The sequence below is a fragment of the Pelodiscus sinensis genome, chromosome 26 (assembly GCF_052426305.1).
Source record: "Pelodiscus sinensis isolate ZL-2025 chromosome 26, ASM5242630v1, whole genome shotgun sequence".
Classification (NCBI taxonomy): Eukaryota; Metazoa; Chordata; order Testudines; family Trionychidae; genus Pelodiscus; species Pelodiscus sinensis.
Window position 1 is genome coordinate 5868854 of NC_143077.1, and position 16632 is coordinate 5885485.

General features: G+C 44.1%; 1 protein-coding gene across 1 annotated transcript in view; it reads right to left on the bottom strand.

Moving 5' to 3' along the window:
* SMAP2 (small ArfGAP2) overlaps window positions 1–14190 on the bottom strand; it is a 40360-nt gene extending 26170 nt beyond the window's left edge. Inside the window, exon 1 of the mRNA XM_075908903.2 lies at window positions 13834–14190. Within this exon, the coding sequence (XP_075765018.1) occupies window positions 13834–13936 (103 nt within the window). The 5' untranslated portion in view covers window positions 13937–14190. The remainder of the gene's footprint in view (window positions 1–13833) is intronic.
* Window positions 14191–16632: the final 2442 nt, after the last annotated feature.

Consider the following 16632-nt stretch of genomic DNA (forward strand, 5'->3'; position numbering starts at 1 on the left):
TTGGCTAATACCTCTAGAAGCTTGGCTTCAAGAAGCCACTCGAAGGAGCACGCTTCCTTCAAAAGCCATCTTTAAAGGGTCTCCCCCAAAACTGCACCATTGCCACAAAATTTACCTACAGGGACAGGGCATGTGCTGACCATTAGCAGGATGATACAAGCCTGAATGAGATTTTACTCAATCATCTAAAGTTGTTCCAGGTAAATGACACTTTGGAGCAATGCCACCAGCTTCCCACAGGGCTCTACCAGGGACTTTCTAAGCACCTAGAAATCAGCTCAGCATTTCCCTTGTAAATCTAGGTTGTAAATCTCACCTGGAGTAAGTCATTCACCATACTTCAATAACTGTAGAAGTTAAGCATCAGAATAAATGTATGTTAAATTATGAGATTCCTTAAGCGCACAGAAGCATGTATTTTCCTGGTTAGGTAAAAATACCTAATCTAGTTGCAAGTCAACACAGTTTGAGAGTTATACTCAGGAGAATGAACCTTGCTAGGAAAATGAAGTTCAAAATGCAAAAGGAGATTTAAGAAACCCAATCATTTAAATCATATTTTAAATGGTTCAATCTAGCGTCCAGGTGGTCTAATGGGGAGAGCTGGGCAAGTGAGATTCAGGACTCATCTGCACAATTTTTACCATGCGTCAGCAGGATCTACACGGGTCAGTTAGAATACGCAGCACCATAGCGTGCACTAATCCCCACCCAGGTGCACCTTACTGCACTGTGTCAAGGAGTGATTAGATTCTAGAGATTTGGCTTTAGAAGGACTTGTTCCCCAGGCTGCGTAAACACTAAGCCAGTCCCACCTCACATAACCTGTCCTGTTTCACACATTGTGAACATAAGGGACAAGATTAAAAATTAAAATTAATGGAGATTGCCTATCTCCTAGAACTGGAAGTGACCTTGAAAGGTCATCAAGTCCAGTCTCCTGCCTTCACAGCAGGACCAAGTACCATCCCTGACAAATTTTTGCCCCAAATCCTTAAATGGCCTCCGCAAGGATTGAACTCACAACCCTGGGTTTAGTAGGCCAATGCTCAAACCACTGAGCTATCCCTCCCCCTAGTTGTGTGAAGACAACTATTGAACAACTGCTGATAGCAAGATCAATCAGTAGTTTTCTCTCCCACCTACTACATACAACCTGGGCACTTCTTCAGCATCCCTTTCAGAAAAGGAAAAACCCCCACAGAAGTTCCATGGTGTTAAGATACATTGGCATAAACAGGACAGTTGGCTGAAACTTTCCCTGGTAACATGAGAAATATTGATGACGTTCGATCACAGAGATCTCAGTGCACAGGGCTACAATTTTTGCAGGATCAATTAGAAATGTTACAAGAACTCTGCTTTACTGACTTTATTCTTTATTACATATGTTCACGAGGTGTGAAACGGGATAGGTGTATGTGAAAACAAGGATCTGTTCCAGATGTGGGTCTTGCTTAGTGTTTACTAATTTTAATCTCATCTGGAAGGTGAAGCTGCCAAGTAGTAAGTCTAGTTTCTGAAAACAATTGCTAATACAGCCAGGAATCTCTCTCCTCAGGACACATGCACGTGATCATGTCCAATACTGAATCAGATTTTGCTGATCTGAAGGTCTCAAGCAGATAGAGCCATTGATATGGTTTATAAAAAGAGACTTAGACCAAAAAAAGTGACTAAATTGGGGAGAAATTATATTAAGGTGCACTGATACATCACAAAATCCTGCTTCATTTACTTGTCAAGTGGCAAAAGCTGTCGCTTCCCAACTATTTGTTTATTTGGCATTGAATATTGTTATCTAGTGAAGCTATTGGTCATCTAGTACAGGTTGAGCCTCTAGTCTGGCAACATCTGTGGTCCAGTATGATTTTAGTTAGACAGATGTCCACTTACCACGGGTATGGCTAAATTTCTGATAATCCCATTCGTTTGTTTACAGCCATCAGTCCTGGCTCTCAGTGTTGTGCGCTATTATTTAGCTCTAATTTACCCTTAAATGTCTTCTAAGAGCCCCATCAGCCCTGGAAGTGCTGGTAATGCCGAGATACAATACTGACCTCCCACAGTTTGGTAAATTCTCTGATTTGGCACCAGTCAGGTCCCAATGGTGCCAGACTAGAGAGGTTTAGCCTATATTGCTACACGGGGACTGAAGCACTCAGAAGTACCCCTCTCTAGAAAGATTTTTAACAACTCACAATCAGGTAAGTAGTGGTCCCCACACACCTGTAGCAGTCACCTGTGGGCTTGGAGGTAGTTGCTATAACTGAGCCAGACAGGTTTTTTCCCTTGCTGTGGCCAGCGGATGGAAACAAGTAGGGGCTGCTGCAATTCAGACATTTCATGGTAAAGATTGTTACGATACTAGGAATGTAGTTTCTTCCTTTTATGTAGGCTTCCTATACTCATTTGATCAATAAGATTACTCACCCTTTTATCTGGACCCCTGAAGGTTGTGCCCATGAAAGCTCATTATACAATCTACATTCTGTGTTGGTCTCTAAGGTGCTGCAGGAAAATTAGTTGTTTACGATTTTTCAGTTACAAACTAACACCGCTACTACCTCTGACCTTTTATCTGAGTCACTCCAGCACTGAAGACAACACACCCAAACTGCCTGAACTAAGATTTTAGGGCACTGAAGCTGTTTGACAAATTTCTTTCTGTTCCTTCCCATTGTTCACATTCTGTGCTCCTCTCATCGGAGCATCTGTAAATCCTCTTATTCTACATCTCCTCTGATTCCCCTCTGCATCCAAGCTGGATTTCTTCCTCTCCCAGGCCTAGCAGGCGTGCCACTGAGAGCAGAGGAGAGGCTCTCCCTGTTCAGTTCTGATGCCCCGCTGCTGGAAAGGGCAACTGCAGGCCAAGTCCAGTTTAATCTCTGCAGCACTTCTTAGTTATTCTGTGCATGAGCAATTTAGCCTGTGTATTGGTGCTGCTCAGGACCAACAGAATCAGAGAATCCACCTGCCAAATTCTAGCAAACTTCTAATCAGCTGTGAAGTTTTCAAGTGACAACGAAAAGGCACTGACACCAGGGATCTGTCAAGTTTCATATCCTTGCTCCAAACCACAGATTTGCTTGAGTTTCAACAAAAAAGGGTAAAGTGTATTTCCCTAATCTTGTTCTTGGAAACAGCTGAAGTATCCTAGCTAAACTCACCCTACCCCCACAAAAAAGAGTCAGCCTTAGACATCTGGTATGGAAAATTTCAGCCCAGACTGTTTGTGTGGCACAAGTTTTCAGCAACTGGAAACAGGGTGTTATAATGGGGAGCACTGAGCAAACTTAACAGGGGTTGCCTACCAGTTTCATCTATAAATATAGGACTGTCACTAATCAGAGGGAGAGGAGAAAGATATTAGAGCATGCTCCAAGGATCAGTTTCATTTCAGAAACTTTCTGTCCTAAATTTCAAGAGATGTAACATGAGAATCACTATTTCTTATCAGTCTTTCATTTCAAACTAGAGTTGAGTTAAGGGGTTAGATTTGTTCTCTATTTAGTGTTCATCTACTTCTACTAAGATGAACTATCTTTAAAGAGCAAAGATGTGGTTTTATGCAGGTGTTTGACATTAAGTAATTTAACTGTTATGACAGTAACCAACCACTCTTTTTACTTAAAGTATAGTGCAAGTTTCATGAAATCAAGCAGATCTGTGTATTCTTTACAAAAACTGGGCACTCAATCATTTTTGCAAAACTGAGCATCACAACGTTTGTACTGTATTTATATGTTGTATGAAGAGGACTTCAGCCATCAACACCAATCCCTCCCTATTTTACAGATGGAAAGACAGTCACGGTTATTTGCCCAAAGTTAAAGACGGAGCTAAAATTAAAGAAGGCAGGATAATTCTGTCTAGATCAGAGGTGAGCCACTTGCAGCCCACGGACCCCACCTGAAGGCCCACGGACCCACATGCCTCTTGCACACTGGAGCCCCACAATTCCTACTCCTTCCCCTCCCTCCCATTGCTTTAGGAGCACCACAAATCACCTGATTAGTGCTCCATCCCCACTCCACCCTCTTTCTCTCTGAGCTGGAATGGTGCAAATCAAGCATGTGTTGGGGGAAGGGGGAGAGACAGGGGACTGTGGGCGGCTGCGGCCTACCGAGATGAAGGGCCACACACTGTTCTTGTTTGTCCATCGCTTGTCTTGATATCTTGTAATCAGTACATTAGATCATGTTTCTTTCTTTTCCTAGGTTTGCAAAATTAATGCATCTGTATGCAGTAAAGAGGTGTCCCAGGCTCCCAGCTTTCCAGACCTCATTCCTGAATGCTGCTACTCTCTCTAACACTCCTCTCAACAATACACAGGGTCCCAAAAGGGTCCCTCCCCTTCCCCAATGCTGATCTTTCCATACCCTGGCAACTGCAATGGCAACCACTCCAACATCTTTCTTGCTGCTGCCTACTCAAATGCAAAAGCAAGGCAGACTTCTTGCTATAATTCTGTCTCCACCAATGCTGCCAACAAGTCTCCTTCTAGAGGCAACTGCTGGAGCAGTAACTGCTGTTGAAACGTGATTTCAAGAACCTTTTTTCTACAGAGTGAGCTGTAAGAGGAAAGTGTGTTCACATATTCTATTGCTGCTCCTAAACCCACGATTATACTTAGAATACATTTTGATGCAAAAGATGATGCTCAGTGGGCCACCACGAACTCTGCAGTTCTAAATTTACCAGTGTTCTTCCTATTTGTAACCCTAGATCTTAGTTCTCTCTTCACCACAAGCAGCTGTTAGGCAGGGCAGTTCAAAGACTAACACCATGCCCATTGCCCTTACTGAAAGAGGAAGCTCAACTGTGATTATAGCACAGGTGAAACAAGAACTTTTAGCCAGTGGCTTAGCCAGGAAATTCCATTAGTCAATAAAACCCCCCACACGTTTCACATCAACAGTCATTTGGCAGAGTGAGAAAGACACAAGGAAAACCTGCTTCCCTTTCTGTTTGTACTTGAAGCCCTCTCCTTTGTACTCCATACCACACCCACTCCACTGTCTTTTCTTCATCTTCCTAGCTCAATCACACGCTGCCCACTGCTACTGAACAGATTCCATTCCTTTCCTTCACAAGCTCTTTGGACTACTCCTTCTTTAAATCATTCTGATTAGGATCAAGATACCCTGCAGTGCAGATCCCTATTGTTTTCCTGCCTTGCATCTGCTCTAGATTCAGCATTTTAGGGGAAGGACTGACAACTTGTTTGGCAATACAGGAACCCAGGGTTGGATTTTAGATGCACCATTAATAAGTAAAATGTGGCAGTATGGAAAGTGCCACAACCGAGAAAATATTGTGAAGTTCATTAGTCCACACTACTGGATAGATTTAGAATTTAGATATTTTAAAATTTGCTTTTCATACACTTCTCAGCTTGTGAGTACAGGGTTGGTTTCCTTCCCTGGTTCTTGTGGCTAGCACAATATTTGCATTGCTAACACTGCAAAGCAAGGCTTAAATACAAACATGAAGCTATTTGAAATATTAGCAAGCAGTCAATGCTACATTAGTGAGGCTTAGAAAAAAATACCCCATTAATTTACGCCGAAGAACATCAGAAGCTAAGTATGTCCATTAAATTCCAGGAGTTAACATCAAATACCAAGAACAGAAAGACACACAATCTTTCAAGACAGGCTTTGGAAGTCTAGTGCAGCTTTTAACTGACACCTTTAACATTCTGGCTCTGTACAGCACATTTAATCAGCACTGTATGTGCTTTAAAAACCCCCAAGGAAAAACCTTCTGTATTATAATTCTGGAGGAGGAAATACTGAGAACACAGAAACCCTGACCTAGCTATGTATTTATATCTAGGTTATGTTAGTCAAGAAATACTGCACAGGTAAAAAAAAATGAATCTAATTGGCAATGAGTTATACAAGAGGGTCGGACTTCAAAATGGAACTCACGGGAGAGCTCCTGTAACACACAGGGGAGGGATATTCAGACAAACCAAAGGAGGAGTACGGGGCAACCTTAAACTGATGAGTGGATGCAGCAGAAGTTGCATAATGGTCATCGCTGGGGTACTCCACTGTGGAGGAACCTGCAGTTCTGCCATCAACGATACTGGATCCAAGGAGCCTGTGGGAAAGACGGGGACTGGAAGAGTAGAGGGGAAGAGTTTGGGAAAGGGAAAAGAGTCAAATACAGTATCCACATGTTGTGAAAATTCAGCGTTAAACTTCAGAGAGTTAGAAATGCATAGAAGCTCCTAGGTTAACCTAACAGCAATTTGCAGGGCCCACACACGAGAGTTAGAAGCCATTTAATACTAGGGCTAGTTTAAAAACACAGAAAAAATATTTCCACTCGATTCAAGTCATGGAGTATGTATTGTTGCCCAGATCGAGACATTGTTCACACGCTTGTACTTCCTAATTGTACTCTCAACATAGAGTTCTGGGATTAAACAGCTTTCATATCCACACATCGCAAGCCATTCAATATCTCCATTAGTCAATGTGTTTGGTCTGCTTTCGCAGGTCATGCCACAACTCCACGCTCTAATTATGATAGCAATACAACTATTTCCCCAGAAGACCTACAGCACTACAGCAGCAGGCGTGCTTCACCCGCCAACATAGCCACTGCTGCTTGCAGAGATGGATTTATTATGCAGGTGGGAAGCTCTCTCATCAGTACAGAATGTCTTCAGGCGCACTACAGCAGCATTTGTGCTAATGTAGCACTTCTAGTCCATGTGAGCCCTGAGACTCACTGCTATAGGGTTTCTGTTTTTCAGTGTAGAAGTTTCCCTACAACTGGAGACATTATGTAGCATTTTGTTACTCTCCCATTTTCACCACAGAGATGGTCCAGGCCCACACATTATATTTCTAAGAAGCTATTCCCAATTTTGGAGTCTCTCTAAATGTAACAGACCATGTTCGTTCATTCCTTGAGAAGGTGCTCTGTCCTAACAAACACATTCTATCATGCTCACGCCACACTAGCCAAAGCTTGTGGTCCACTGCTTGAGTTCTCCAGGGCTGGGGAACATGAAACGGAAGAGATGCCAATAATGGCTCCTACAACTCTTTTGAAAGAAAAATGTGTGCGAACAAAGGTTTCTGTGTACCACGTAGCCCTGAGTAGTTTGAATCTGAGAGACCAAGAGACAGAGAGACGCTAAGCAACATAAAAGTTTGCTCTTTTGGATTTCCACAACCAAGATATCACCAAGTATTAATGGCCTCAAAGGGGAGGGACAGCCCAGCTGCATACCAGCCCCACTGATCGAATACTATTGCAGCCCCAGATGTAATTTTTTTGTACGATACTAGAGTGAGTAGGGTCCTGGTGTTATGAACATGTCATTTTGATCTCTCCTTGGAGAGAGAGAGAGAGTGTAGTACAACTGACAGTGCCTTGTCTACAACAGCACTCCTCACCATGGATCCGAACAAGGATGTGAGCGTGCCCACAGAGAGTTTAGGGTGGGCAACTGAAGTGCTCCTCATTCATGCGCTTTCTGGTTTTCAGACTAGAGCAAAGGCTTACTGGAACTACTCAATCTCTCCTGAAGGAGGGCGAGATACTTGACAGTATCAAGGAAAGCTTTGCTCTCTGGGACACTGGAAGGAGTCTGATTAGGACACAAACACCATGATTGGGGCCTACACAGGTATTATTTGGAGAGACTCTACATTGCTCTAAAGTGCTTGCCCACGGAAACATGCCAACACACATTCTTCTCATGAGAACAAAACTTTGTGCAATCCACCTCTTAAGTATCTCTGTAGCGATAAGCACTACAGAGACAAGTGGTGATATTACAGCCCATGTTGGCATAGGATATAGTATTTTACTTGTGTCTGTTAAAGCACAAAGGGAGAAGAAGTTATAAATCAACTTTAGTTAGTTTTTAATGTTGTCTGAAACTCATCTCTCCACCAGGAAAGCGTACCATCACTCTCTGCCAATCTAAAAGCTTTTAGTCAGACAAAAGTACACCTACTATTCTGAAAGGAGGCATTTCCTGTCCACAAGATGCAGAAAACAGGGCTAGAAACCACAAGACAAAACACTGTATTTAAAGACAATGTAGCACTTTAAAGACTAACAAGATGGTTTATTAGATGATGAGCTTTCGTGGGCCAGACCCACTTCCTCAGATCAAATAGTGGAAGAAAGTAGTCACAACCATATATACCAAAGGATACAATTAAAAAAAATGAACAAATATGAAAAGGACAAATCACAATGCAGAACAGAAGGGGGATGCGGGGGGGTGGGAAGGGGGAGGAAGGAAGGTAAGTGTCTGTGAATTGCTGATATTAAAGGTAGGGAGAGTGGGATGTTTGTGAGTTAATGGTATTACAGGTGATAATTGGGGAAACTGTCTTGGTAATGGGTGAGAAAGTTCAAAGTCTTGTTAAGTCCTTGGTGATAACAAGGACTTAACAAGACTTTGAACTTTCTCACCCATTACCAAGACAGTTTCCCCAATTATCACCTGTAATACCATTAACTCACAAACATCCCACTCTCCCTACCTTTAATATCAGCAATTCACAGACACTTACCTTCCTTCCTCCCCCTTCCCACCCCCCCGCATCCCCCTTCTGTTCTGCATTGTGATTTGTCCTTTTCATATTTGTTCATTTTTTTTAATTGTATCCTTTGGTATATATGGTTGTGACTACTTTCTTCCACTATTTGATCTGAGGAAGTGGGTCTGGCCCACGAAAGCTCATCATCTAATAAACCATCTTGTTAGTCTTTAAAGTGCTACATTGTCCTGCATTTTGCTTCAACTACCCCAGACTAACACGGCTACATTTCTATCACTATTCTGTATTTAAAGAGTTGAAGTTATCCTTTGGGATACGATGTTACAGAAACTGAAGTTGTTCTTAGCTCTAAGGATGTTAAATGTAGATCAGGAGGGCTCTTGTACATTTCAAAAGCAAAGGGCCACCAGAAGCAGGCGGGACTCAGACAGCTTTTAAGCCGGCTCCCCTCAACACCAGACCCTGCTCCCCCCATGCTGCCTCTCTCTGACAGCAGCAGCAAGTGGAGGGGAAGCAACTAGTGAGTCACTAGTTGACTATCCAATAAGTATTTGCTTATCGGATAGTCGACTAGTCGCTTACATCCCTACTTAGCACAACTGTGACACTAATGTGGACAGGATCAAAGCACTGGTATTTACTGAGAATGAGGTTGTTTATTCTCCCTCCTTCTGCCGCCCCCGAGCAGTTCTCTTCAAGACTGAAATGAAGGAAGTGGTGGGTGAACAGCCATTTTACAGTAGATATTCAGTTCTTTCTTTCCTACTTCTGTGGCATGACAGCTCACAATCCAGCTTGGTGAAATCATCTGAAACGTCTCTCAGAATTGGAAGCGTGGGTGGCAGTTGAACACTATTTTTCAAAGAAGTTCGATATAGCCTAAGCAGTACTAAATTGTAAGCCAATAAGCTGAGTATAAAAGCAAGGAGACAGGTAAACTAAACTGTAGCATTATGTGCCTGAGGACTTAACAGTAGTTTACCTGGCTAAAAAGGAATTTCCCCCTCCTCTCTCAAATTAGTGAACAATTTTCCCTCCCACTCTTTGGTCATCTTTCCTGGACTCTATTTCAACCTCTAAGTGTTGGACACATTCTAAATGGCGTATGTTGCACTGAACTGGCTGACAAGGTAAATGAGCACAAATGCTCCCAAAGAACAGGTTTAATGTGAAAGTATACTGTAGAGGAATCTCCATAAGTTACTTTCCACAAAACTGTGCCATTTTCAATTACAACTGCTGCAGGTCAGTGGTAATGGCTACTAATCAAATAATTTATTTAATCTTGAAGAGGGTTCAGAAAGTGTCAGCTAGAAACTAAAACAAGGCTTTTACCATGGTCACAACTAGGAGATATTTATTAATGCATTATACAAGTTCAATGAAGGTTCTGCTAATTATATCATGTCATGATGCAAGATTCTTCACACACTTGAGCTTTGAGTGCTTTCATGGAACAGAATTCAGATTTGCAACTGATGAGAAGCATACAAAATAGTCTACTGTATTTAAGACCAGGTAAATCTTTCTATCAAAACAATCAATAAGTTATAAGAAGGGAAGTAGCCGCACAGTGGAGTTAGCATGCACCAGCTGGTCTTTGCTCATTAGAAGTCATTTTTGCTCAAGAGCTGTAAGTTACCTAAAATGAAGGCAGCCTACTCCCACCAAAAGGGAATTCAGTTTAGTTAAAAAAAAAAAATCACCAGACCTCAGATTAGTTTGTGCAGCAAGGGCTTGCCTGTACAAAAGGTGATGAACAAACAATTTCAGTGAAATTGTGGGAGCCACATTCTTCATTAGCAGGTTTTAACTGTGGCACAAGATAACCGATCTCCTGAGGAAGTTAACAGACTGCCTGGCAGTGCTGACAGCAATACCCAACCACAAAGGAAGTGTGTGTTTGACTGAAGAACTACGAACTTCTCACGGTTAGGCTTCCCTCCACCCTCTCACTATTCGTGCAAGTGACAACAATTCTGTTGCACTGAACAATAGCTGCTGTTTCTGTAACAGAAAACTGGTTCACTCTTGATTGATTTAAGTTTGTTCACTTACAAAAATCCTCTTCCTGTCACATGACTAATTATTCATGTTAACAAGTAACTCACCATCTTTGGTAATAATGCTGGGCCAGAAAACCTCACTTCCTGCACATCAGTGCATTCTGGAATTGTAACATTCCAACTATCTATAAACAAGCAACCACTTTAAAAAACAAATCACACGTATCCAAGAGTATTCTCTGCTGGAACATCTTGTTTGCTTACTCACTAACAGGAGAAAGTACCTATTGTCATTGCTCAAAATGCAATTATGAGATCCAAGAGTAGCTTTCAGAGGTCCAGTTTTATTTTATAGTTAATACATACATCCAAGATCAAGCAAGGGGAAAATGTCCTTTTCCTCCTCCTGCCTTAAAAAAAAAAAAAAAAATCACCCTTCTCCTCCCCCAAAAATCCATATTCAGCTTACATGTCAAAAAAATCCCCAATTTTGATATTTTTATATATAAATGAATATAACACACTGCTCTAAGTTATGTCATCTTTTCCCCCAATACAAGCTGCAGCATCCATTTGTGCAGTCTGGTATAGTTCCAATATTTAAAATGTTAGAAACCCAAAAAATGGATCCAACTACCACCAAAATACCTCCCAAAAGAAAATAAATCAGTACTTTCATAATAATTTTACATTTCTGTTCTTCATTTCCCCCACAGTGCTCCTTACAATTGTTAATTAGGCTTCATTCTGGTGCGATATAAATAGCATTCCCCTGTAGAATGGGGAGAGAGAAGCAAAAATATATGGTGATTACCTCAAGATTGGTGTAAGTGGGAACAAAGCCCAGGAATTGAGATTCTAATCCCTTCAGAAATTAATGAAGCAAATAGCATTCCAAAAGCCATTAAGTGATTGTCCTTACATTACTGTTATAGCAAAAATACCACAGAGGGCTTAGAACAGTTAGCCATGTGAAAATACATGCATGTACAAGAGGGTGTGTGTTTTTGGGGAGAAGCTGTCACCTTTACAAAAGCAAAGCAATCAAATGTATTTTAGATGCCAGACCCTGAACAGTTTTTACTTCTCCTGAAAGAAGAGTTAGGAGAGACAGAAGACGGTAAAAATGCTGACACTGAACACAGTATCTGGAGCCACTGGAAGTATGTCACTTTGCCATCAGCTCCAAGCTACTTCATCCAAGTTCCATTTCTGTTAAGATAGCCACAGGATCCTGCTATTATGTGCATCTTCAGGCATTATCCCATGCCAGAATTCTAATATAAAGTGCCTTTTTTCAGACTATTACAATAGATACTTTTTGGCTGGGGGACATTTTCCAAGTTACGTAATCCAGTTTTTAAATTTTCCCTTAAAAAGGGAATTTTATCAGCAGTAGTCCAGGTCACACTCAGGGTTAAGTGTTTGCAAAATATCAGTATTTGAAATTTGGCCATCATTTACTCAGGATGTTTGAAAAAGTCTTTAGAGACAGACTTTAGCCATATTTTCTATTCAACTTGTTTGCCAAGTGACAAACAGCAGAGCTGCAAAAACCCTGTTTATCTGAATCTTGACTGTAGCAATTCTAGAATAGGCTGCTGAAGTTCAGGGAGTATTATCTAACAGTATGATGTTTGAATAAAACCAGGCAACTTTTAGTGCCAGCACTCTTCCCAATTTAACTGGAAGCATTCCGATATGAAGGACAAACTTACTGAGTGTAAATTGGGGAGAAGTTTCCATCCCACGCACTACACAAATTGGGCAGCTTTCCTCCTTTGTTGGCACTCAACTGGTATTTAGCATCTGCTCAATACAAGTTTTTGAATACAGAGCAACAGCCCTAGACTACAAGATCTTAGGCCTCCAACTCTCATATGTTGAGATGTTATGAAGTTTTCAACAGTCTTTGGTCTTTCTACCCTCAGTCTTAAGAGTAAAAAGTAGAAAACATCCAATGAAAGTGGTGTGTCCGTCACAAAAAAATCTTGAAAGCTTTCATTATTAAGAGTAAGGTAGGTAACAGTTGGAAGCCTGACTTAGCACTGATGTGTACTCCAAAATAGCATGGAGTGCAAATAAAGTTAGCACTTTAGATTTGACTCATTCTGTTGAACATCTGTGTTATCAGAAAGCATGTCAGGTGATAATGAGTATCATCCACCACAGATAAATCACACCTCCCGGGTCCAGGAAGATGTGTGGTACTACCATGGAAACTTCATTTTCCCATGTGAAGGGGACTCCACCAAGAGAAGGCCTTTCTGAACTACTCACAACTAATTAGATACATTCCAAAAGTGAATTTCCTCCACACGCCTCCTGGATCGAGTTCTGATGCAGAACGTTTTGTTTAACAACCCTGCCTTCACAACGACTAGTACGTCAGCATACGAATGAGTTCGTTCCTCTTTATCTATCAACCTACAGCATTTATAAATACACATGCTGCAGAATACTAGGTTCTAAAGTTGACTGACTGGCCTGGTTATATAATCACCGCATTTAGATCTCCCTAGACAGATGCTCTTTCTACGGGGCCAACAATACGCTAGTGACTCTTCAACCCTGTCCTCCTCCTCTACTGAGTCAGGGATCATTTGCACAACCAGTGTGTGCCCATTCAGGTCCCTTCCCGAATGTGAAGCAGCCACAGACACACAAATGCCATTTCTGACTAACACTGCAGCACAGATCACTGCATCAGATGTTATCCCATTACGGTCACCCAGAAGGAGAAAAGGAAGCCTGCCTAAGAGAGCCACATCCTTTGCCAGCATGGGCCACACACACAGCTGTTTTATTTCCCCATTGCAATGAACGTTCCCGCAAGCCGTTTCCATCCGCGGGGGGACATTTTCCCATGTGCGGAATAAATGTGATGTGCACCAAGGCACGTGTCAACGGGCACCCCGAGTAGAAACGAAACAGAAAGCCCTAGCTCTGCTATTCTGCTGGGCCGCCTCTGAATTTCTCCTGAGGCGCGACACGAGAAGACTGCTTATAGGGAACACTGATTAACACCCCCCCCACCTCCAAAACCTGCAAATACAAACCCTCAAAATCCTCCCCCCCCCCACACACACACACTCAGCCCCATCCCAGCGGCTCAGTATCAGTCGGGTGGCTTTTCAGGAGGTGCCCTGATTTGACTGGGCGAGTCCCAATATTCGGGGCTTTGTCTTCTACAGGTGCCTACCCCCCCCCCCACACCTTGCCCTGATTTGCACTTGCTAGCTCCCCCCCCCCCACACACACACCCACGGGGGGGGGGGGGTTACCTTTGGCCTGGCAGTCCGCGCAGAACTTGTTCTCCTCCTCCAGCAGCAGCCCGGCCAGCACCGCCTGGTACCGGTCCACGTCCCGCACCGACTTGCCCGTCATGGCGGGGAGCGGGAACCCCGCGGCCCCTCCCCCCCTGGGCGACGCGCCCGGGCTCCTACCGGTGGGTCCCCCCGGGCCCGCCCGCCCTGCGCCGGTCACTTGGGGTCGGGCCCCCCTGAGCGGCCGGGGCGCGGGCCCCACAGGCGGGAGCGGGGCCCCACGGGCGGCGGCAGGGACCCCGGTGGGGACGGGGGGGGGGGCTCCAGGGGCTGGCTCCCGGCTCCGTCTCCCAGCAGCGGCCGCCGCTGCCTCAGCCGCTTCCTGCTTCCGGTTAGAGCGCGCGGGGGAAGAGAGGGAGGAGGGGCGGAGCGAGGGGCGGGGCCACACGCCGGACTGCACCACCCCGTCCCCATTGATCCGCCGCCGCGCGTCACGCCAGCCGCGAGCCAATCAGGGGAGGGGGGGAGAGAGAGAAAGAGAGAGAAGCTGAATGGGTCGGTCACGTGACTGAGATGGGGGGGGAGAAGGGAAGGAGCGGAGGGAGGCAGGCAGGCTGGCTGGCTGGCTGCGAGGGGTGATAGCAGAAGAGTGAAGGGCGGGGGGGGGGGGGGGCAGATAGAGGGACGGATGGAGGAGGGAGGATAGCAGCAGAAGGGCAGATGGGGGGAATGGAAGAGGTGGGGTGGGAGAAGGTTGCAAAAGGGGAGGGAAGGAGGGAGGGAGAGAGAGAGGACAGCAGCAGAGGAGCGAAGGGCGGGCAGAGATTGCAGAGGGATGGGTGGGAGGCAGTGGAGGAGCAGAGAGGGGGATGAAGAGAAGATAGCAGGAGGAGATGGCGGGAGGCTATAAAGGGGCAGGAGAGGGGACATAAGCAGGCCGGAAGGGTGGGTGGAAGGGAGCAGCAGGAGCAGCTACAGGACTTTATGCAGCCTCTTGGAGGAGATATTACCACAAACCCAAATCACCTTCAGCGCAGGCAGGACTTCACCTTAAACGCGTTGGCAGTGTCTCTCCTCTAAAGGTACCCACCAAACATAGGTACTGGAATCAGGGATGTGGAGGATGCAGCTGCCTCTGCTCTCTCCCCCCACTTGAAGAGGTTTCCATTATATACAAGATTTACAGTTTGGTCAGTGACTTTCAACATCCCCACCATAAAAAAATGTTCCTGCCACCCAGTGGAAATACCTTCCCACCTGTGTGCAGCCTTCCAACACTGACTTTCCATGTCCCAGGGTCCTGCTCCATTGTAGATAATGTGCCTATGGTTGTAAGGGGAAGGACAAACAGTTTTTAATTTCCAGGAAGCATGGCAGTTAATTAACATACAACTGAATCTCTCTAATTGTAGCATAAATTCATACCTATGTGGGACATAATGGCTACATCAGGTTCAACAGATTGGCTGGCCACTGCATACACAAATTTTAGCAATATACATCTGGACATGTAAGTGCCTTTAATGACATTGGGAAGGGCTATGCATGTGCCTGCAGGGAAGGAAGATAAATACCCCTCAAGCTAGAAAATAAGAAAACAAGCAGAATATCAGGTCCAACTCTCTGCAGCTTTGCCACCAATTCAATTTGCTGATAGAACTCAAGGGAGATCAAATTAAAAAAATGTCCTAGTTTAAGCGCAAGGTAAAAATAACTAGAGAGAAGACTTAGATGAGGCTTTTTAACAAGGACATGTGTGCAGTATTATAAAGACACTTTCCAAATTCCAAGCGGTCTCCTATTTAGGTGCTAAGTGGAGTAATTAAGCAACCACACTATGTACAAAAGTTGTGATCCACTCTGCAGTAGTGTTGGGGTTAGGGAGGGGGCGGGGAGAATTAAGCAGCATGCAATAGCCTATGAGACATTTTAAATTACATGGCACTTCCTAAAGTAACACTCCAATCCCAAACACTTACATGTCCATAGTAATATCTATGGGATTCTGTTTGTTTTGCACAAAGTCAATAAAAATCATAACTACATGATGAGCTTTAGGCCTCAGTTTTTGGTGTTGTGAAAAGATCTACATAAGACTAAAGTCCAGAAATGCCCCTTAAAAATCCAAAGTACACAGCCTTTCTATTTGTGTGAATGAAACCCCTTCCCTGCAGTGTTTACAACCCAAGCATTGTAGCTATACTAGCAGGTGAGTGAAACTGACTACAAACTAATAGTGTAAGTAACTTGTTCCCTTATAATAGTGTAAGTAACACACCATTCCTACCATCCTGACTAATAGCCATTAATGGACCTAACCTCCATGAATCTATCTGGCTCTTTTTTCAACCCTGTTAAAGTCTTAGTCTTCACCCAGGGGTGGCCCGTGAGCATCCTGTGGCAAGGAGTTCCACAGGTTGAATGTGTGCTGAGTGGAGAAAAACTTCCATTTGTTTGTTTTAAACCTGCTGCCTATTCATTTCATTTGAGGACCCCTAGTTCTTATAGTGCGAGAATACGTAAATAATTGTTTCCATTCAGAATACATTTTGTTATGTGCAGATGTGCACCACCAGTATAAACACAGGCTGCGGTGCCCAAGAGAATTGGCAACCCTACAGGACTGGCAGAAGAGTCTGCAAGACCTGAGGCAGTGAACTGGCAGCAGCTGTGCCGCGTGGCTCCCTGCCAGGGCTGCGAGCAAGCGGCCAGGCAGCCCTTAAGACACAGAGCCCCAGGCACCCTCCTTGCTTTAAAGGGGTGGGGGGCTGCTTCTAGCTCCCCAGCATTGAGACCAGCACTTAGAGAGACAAACTT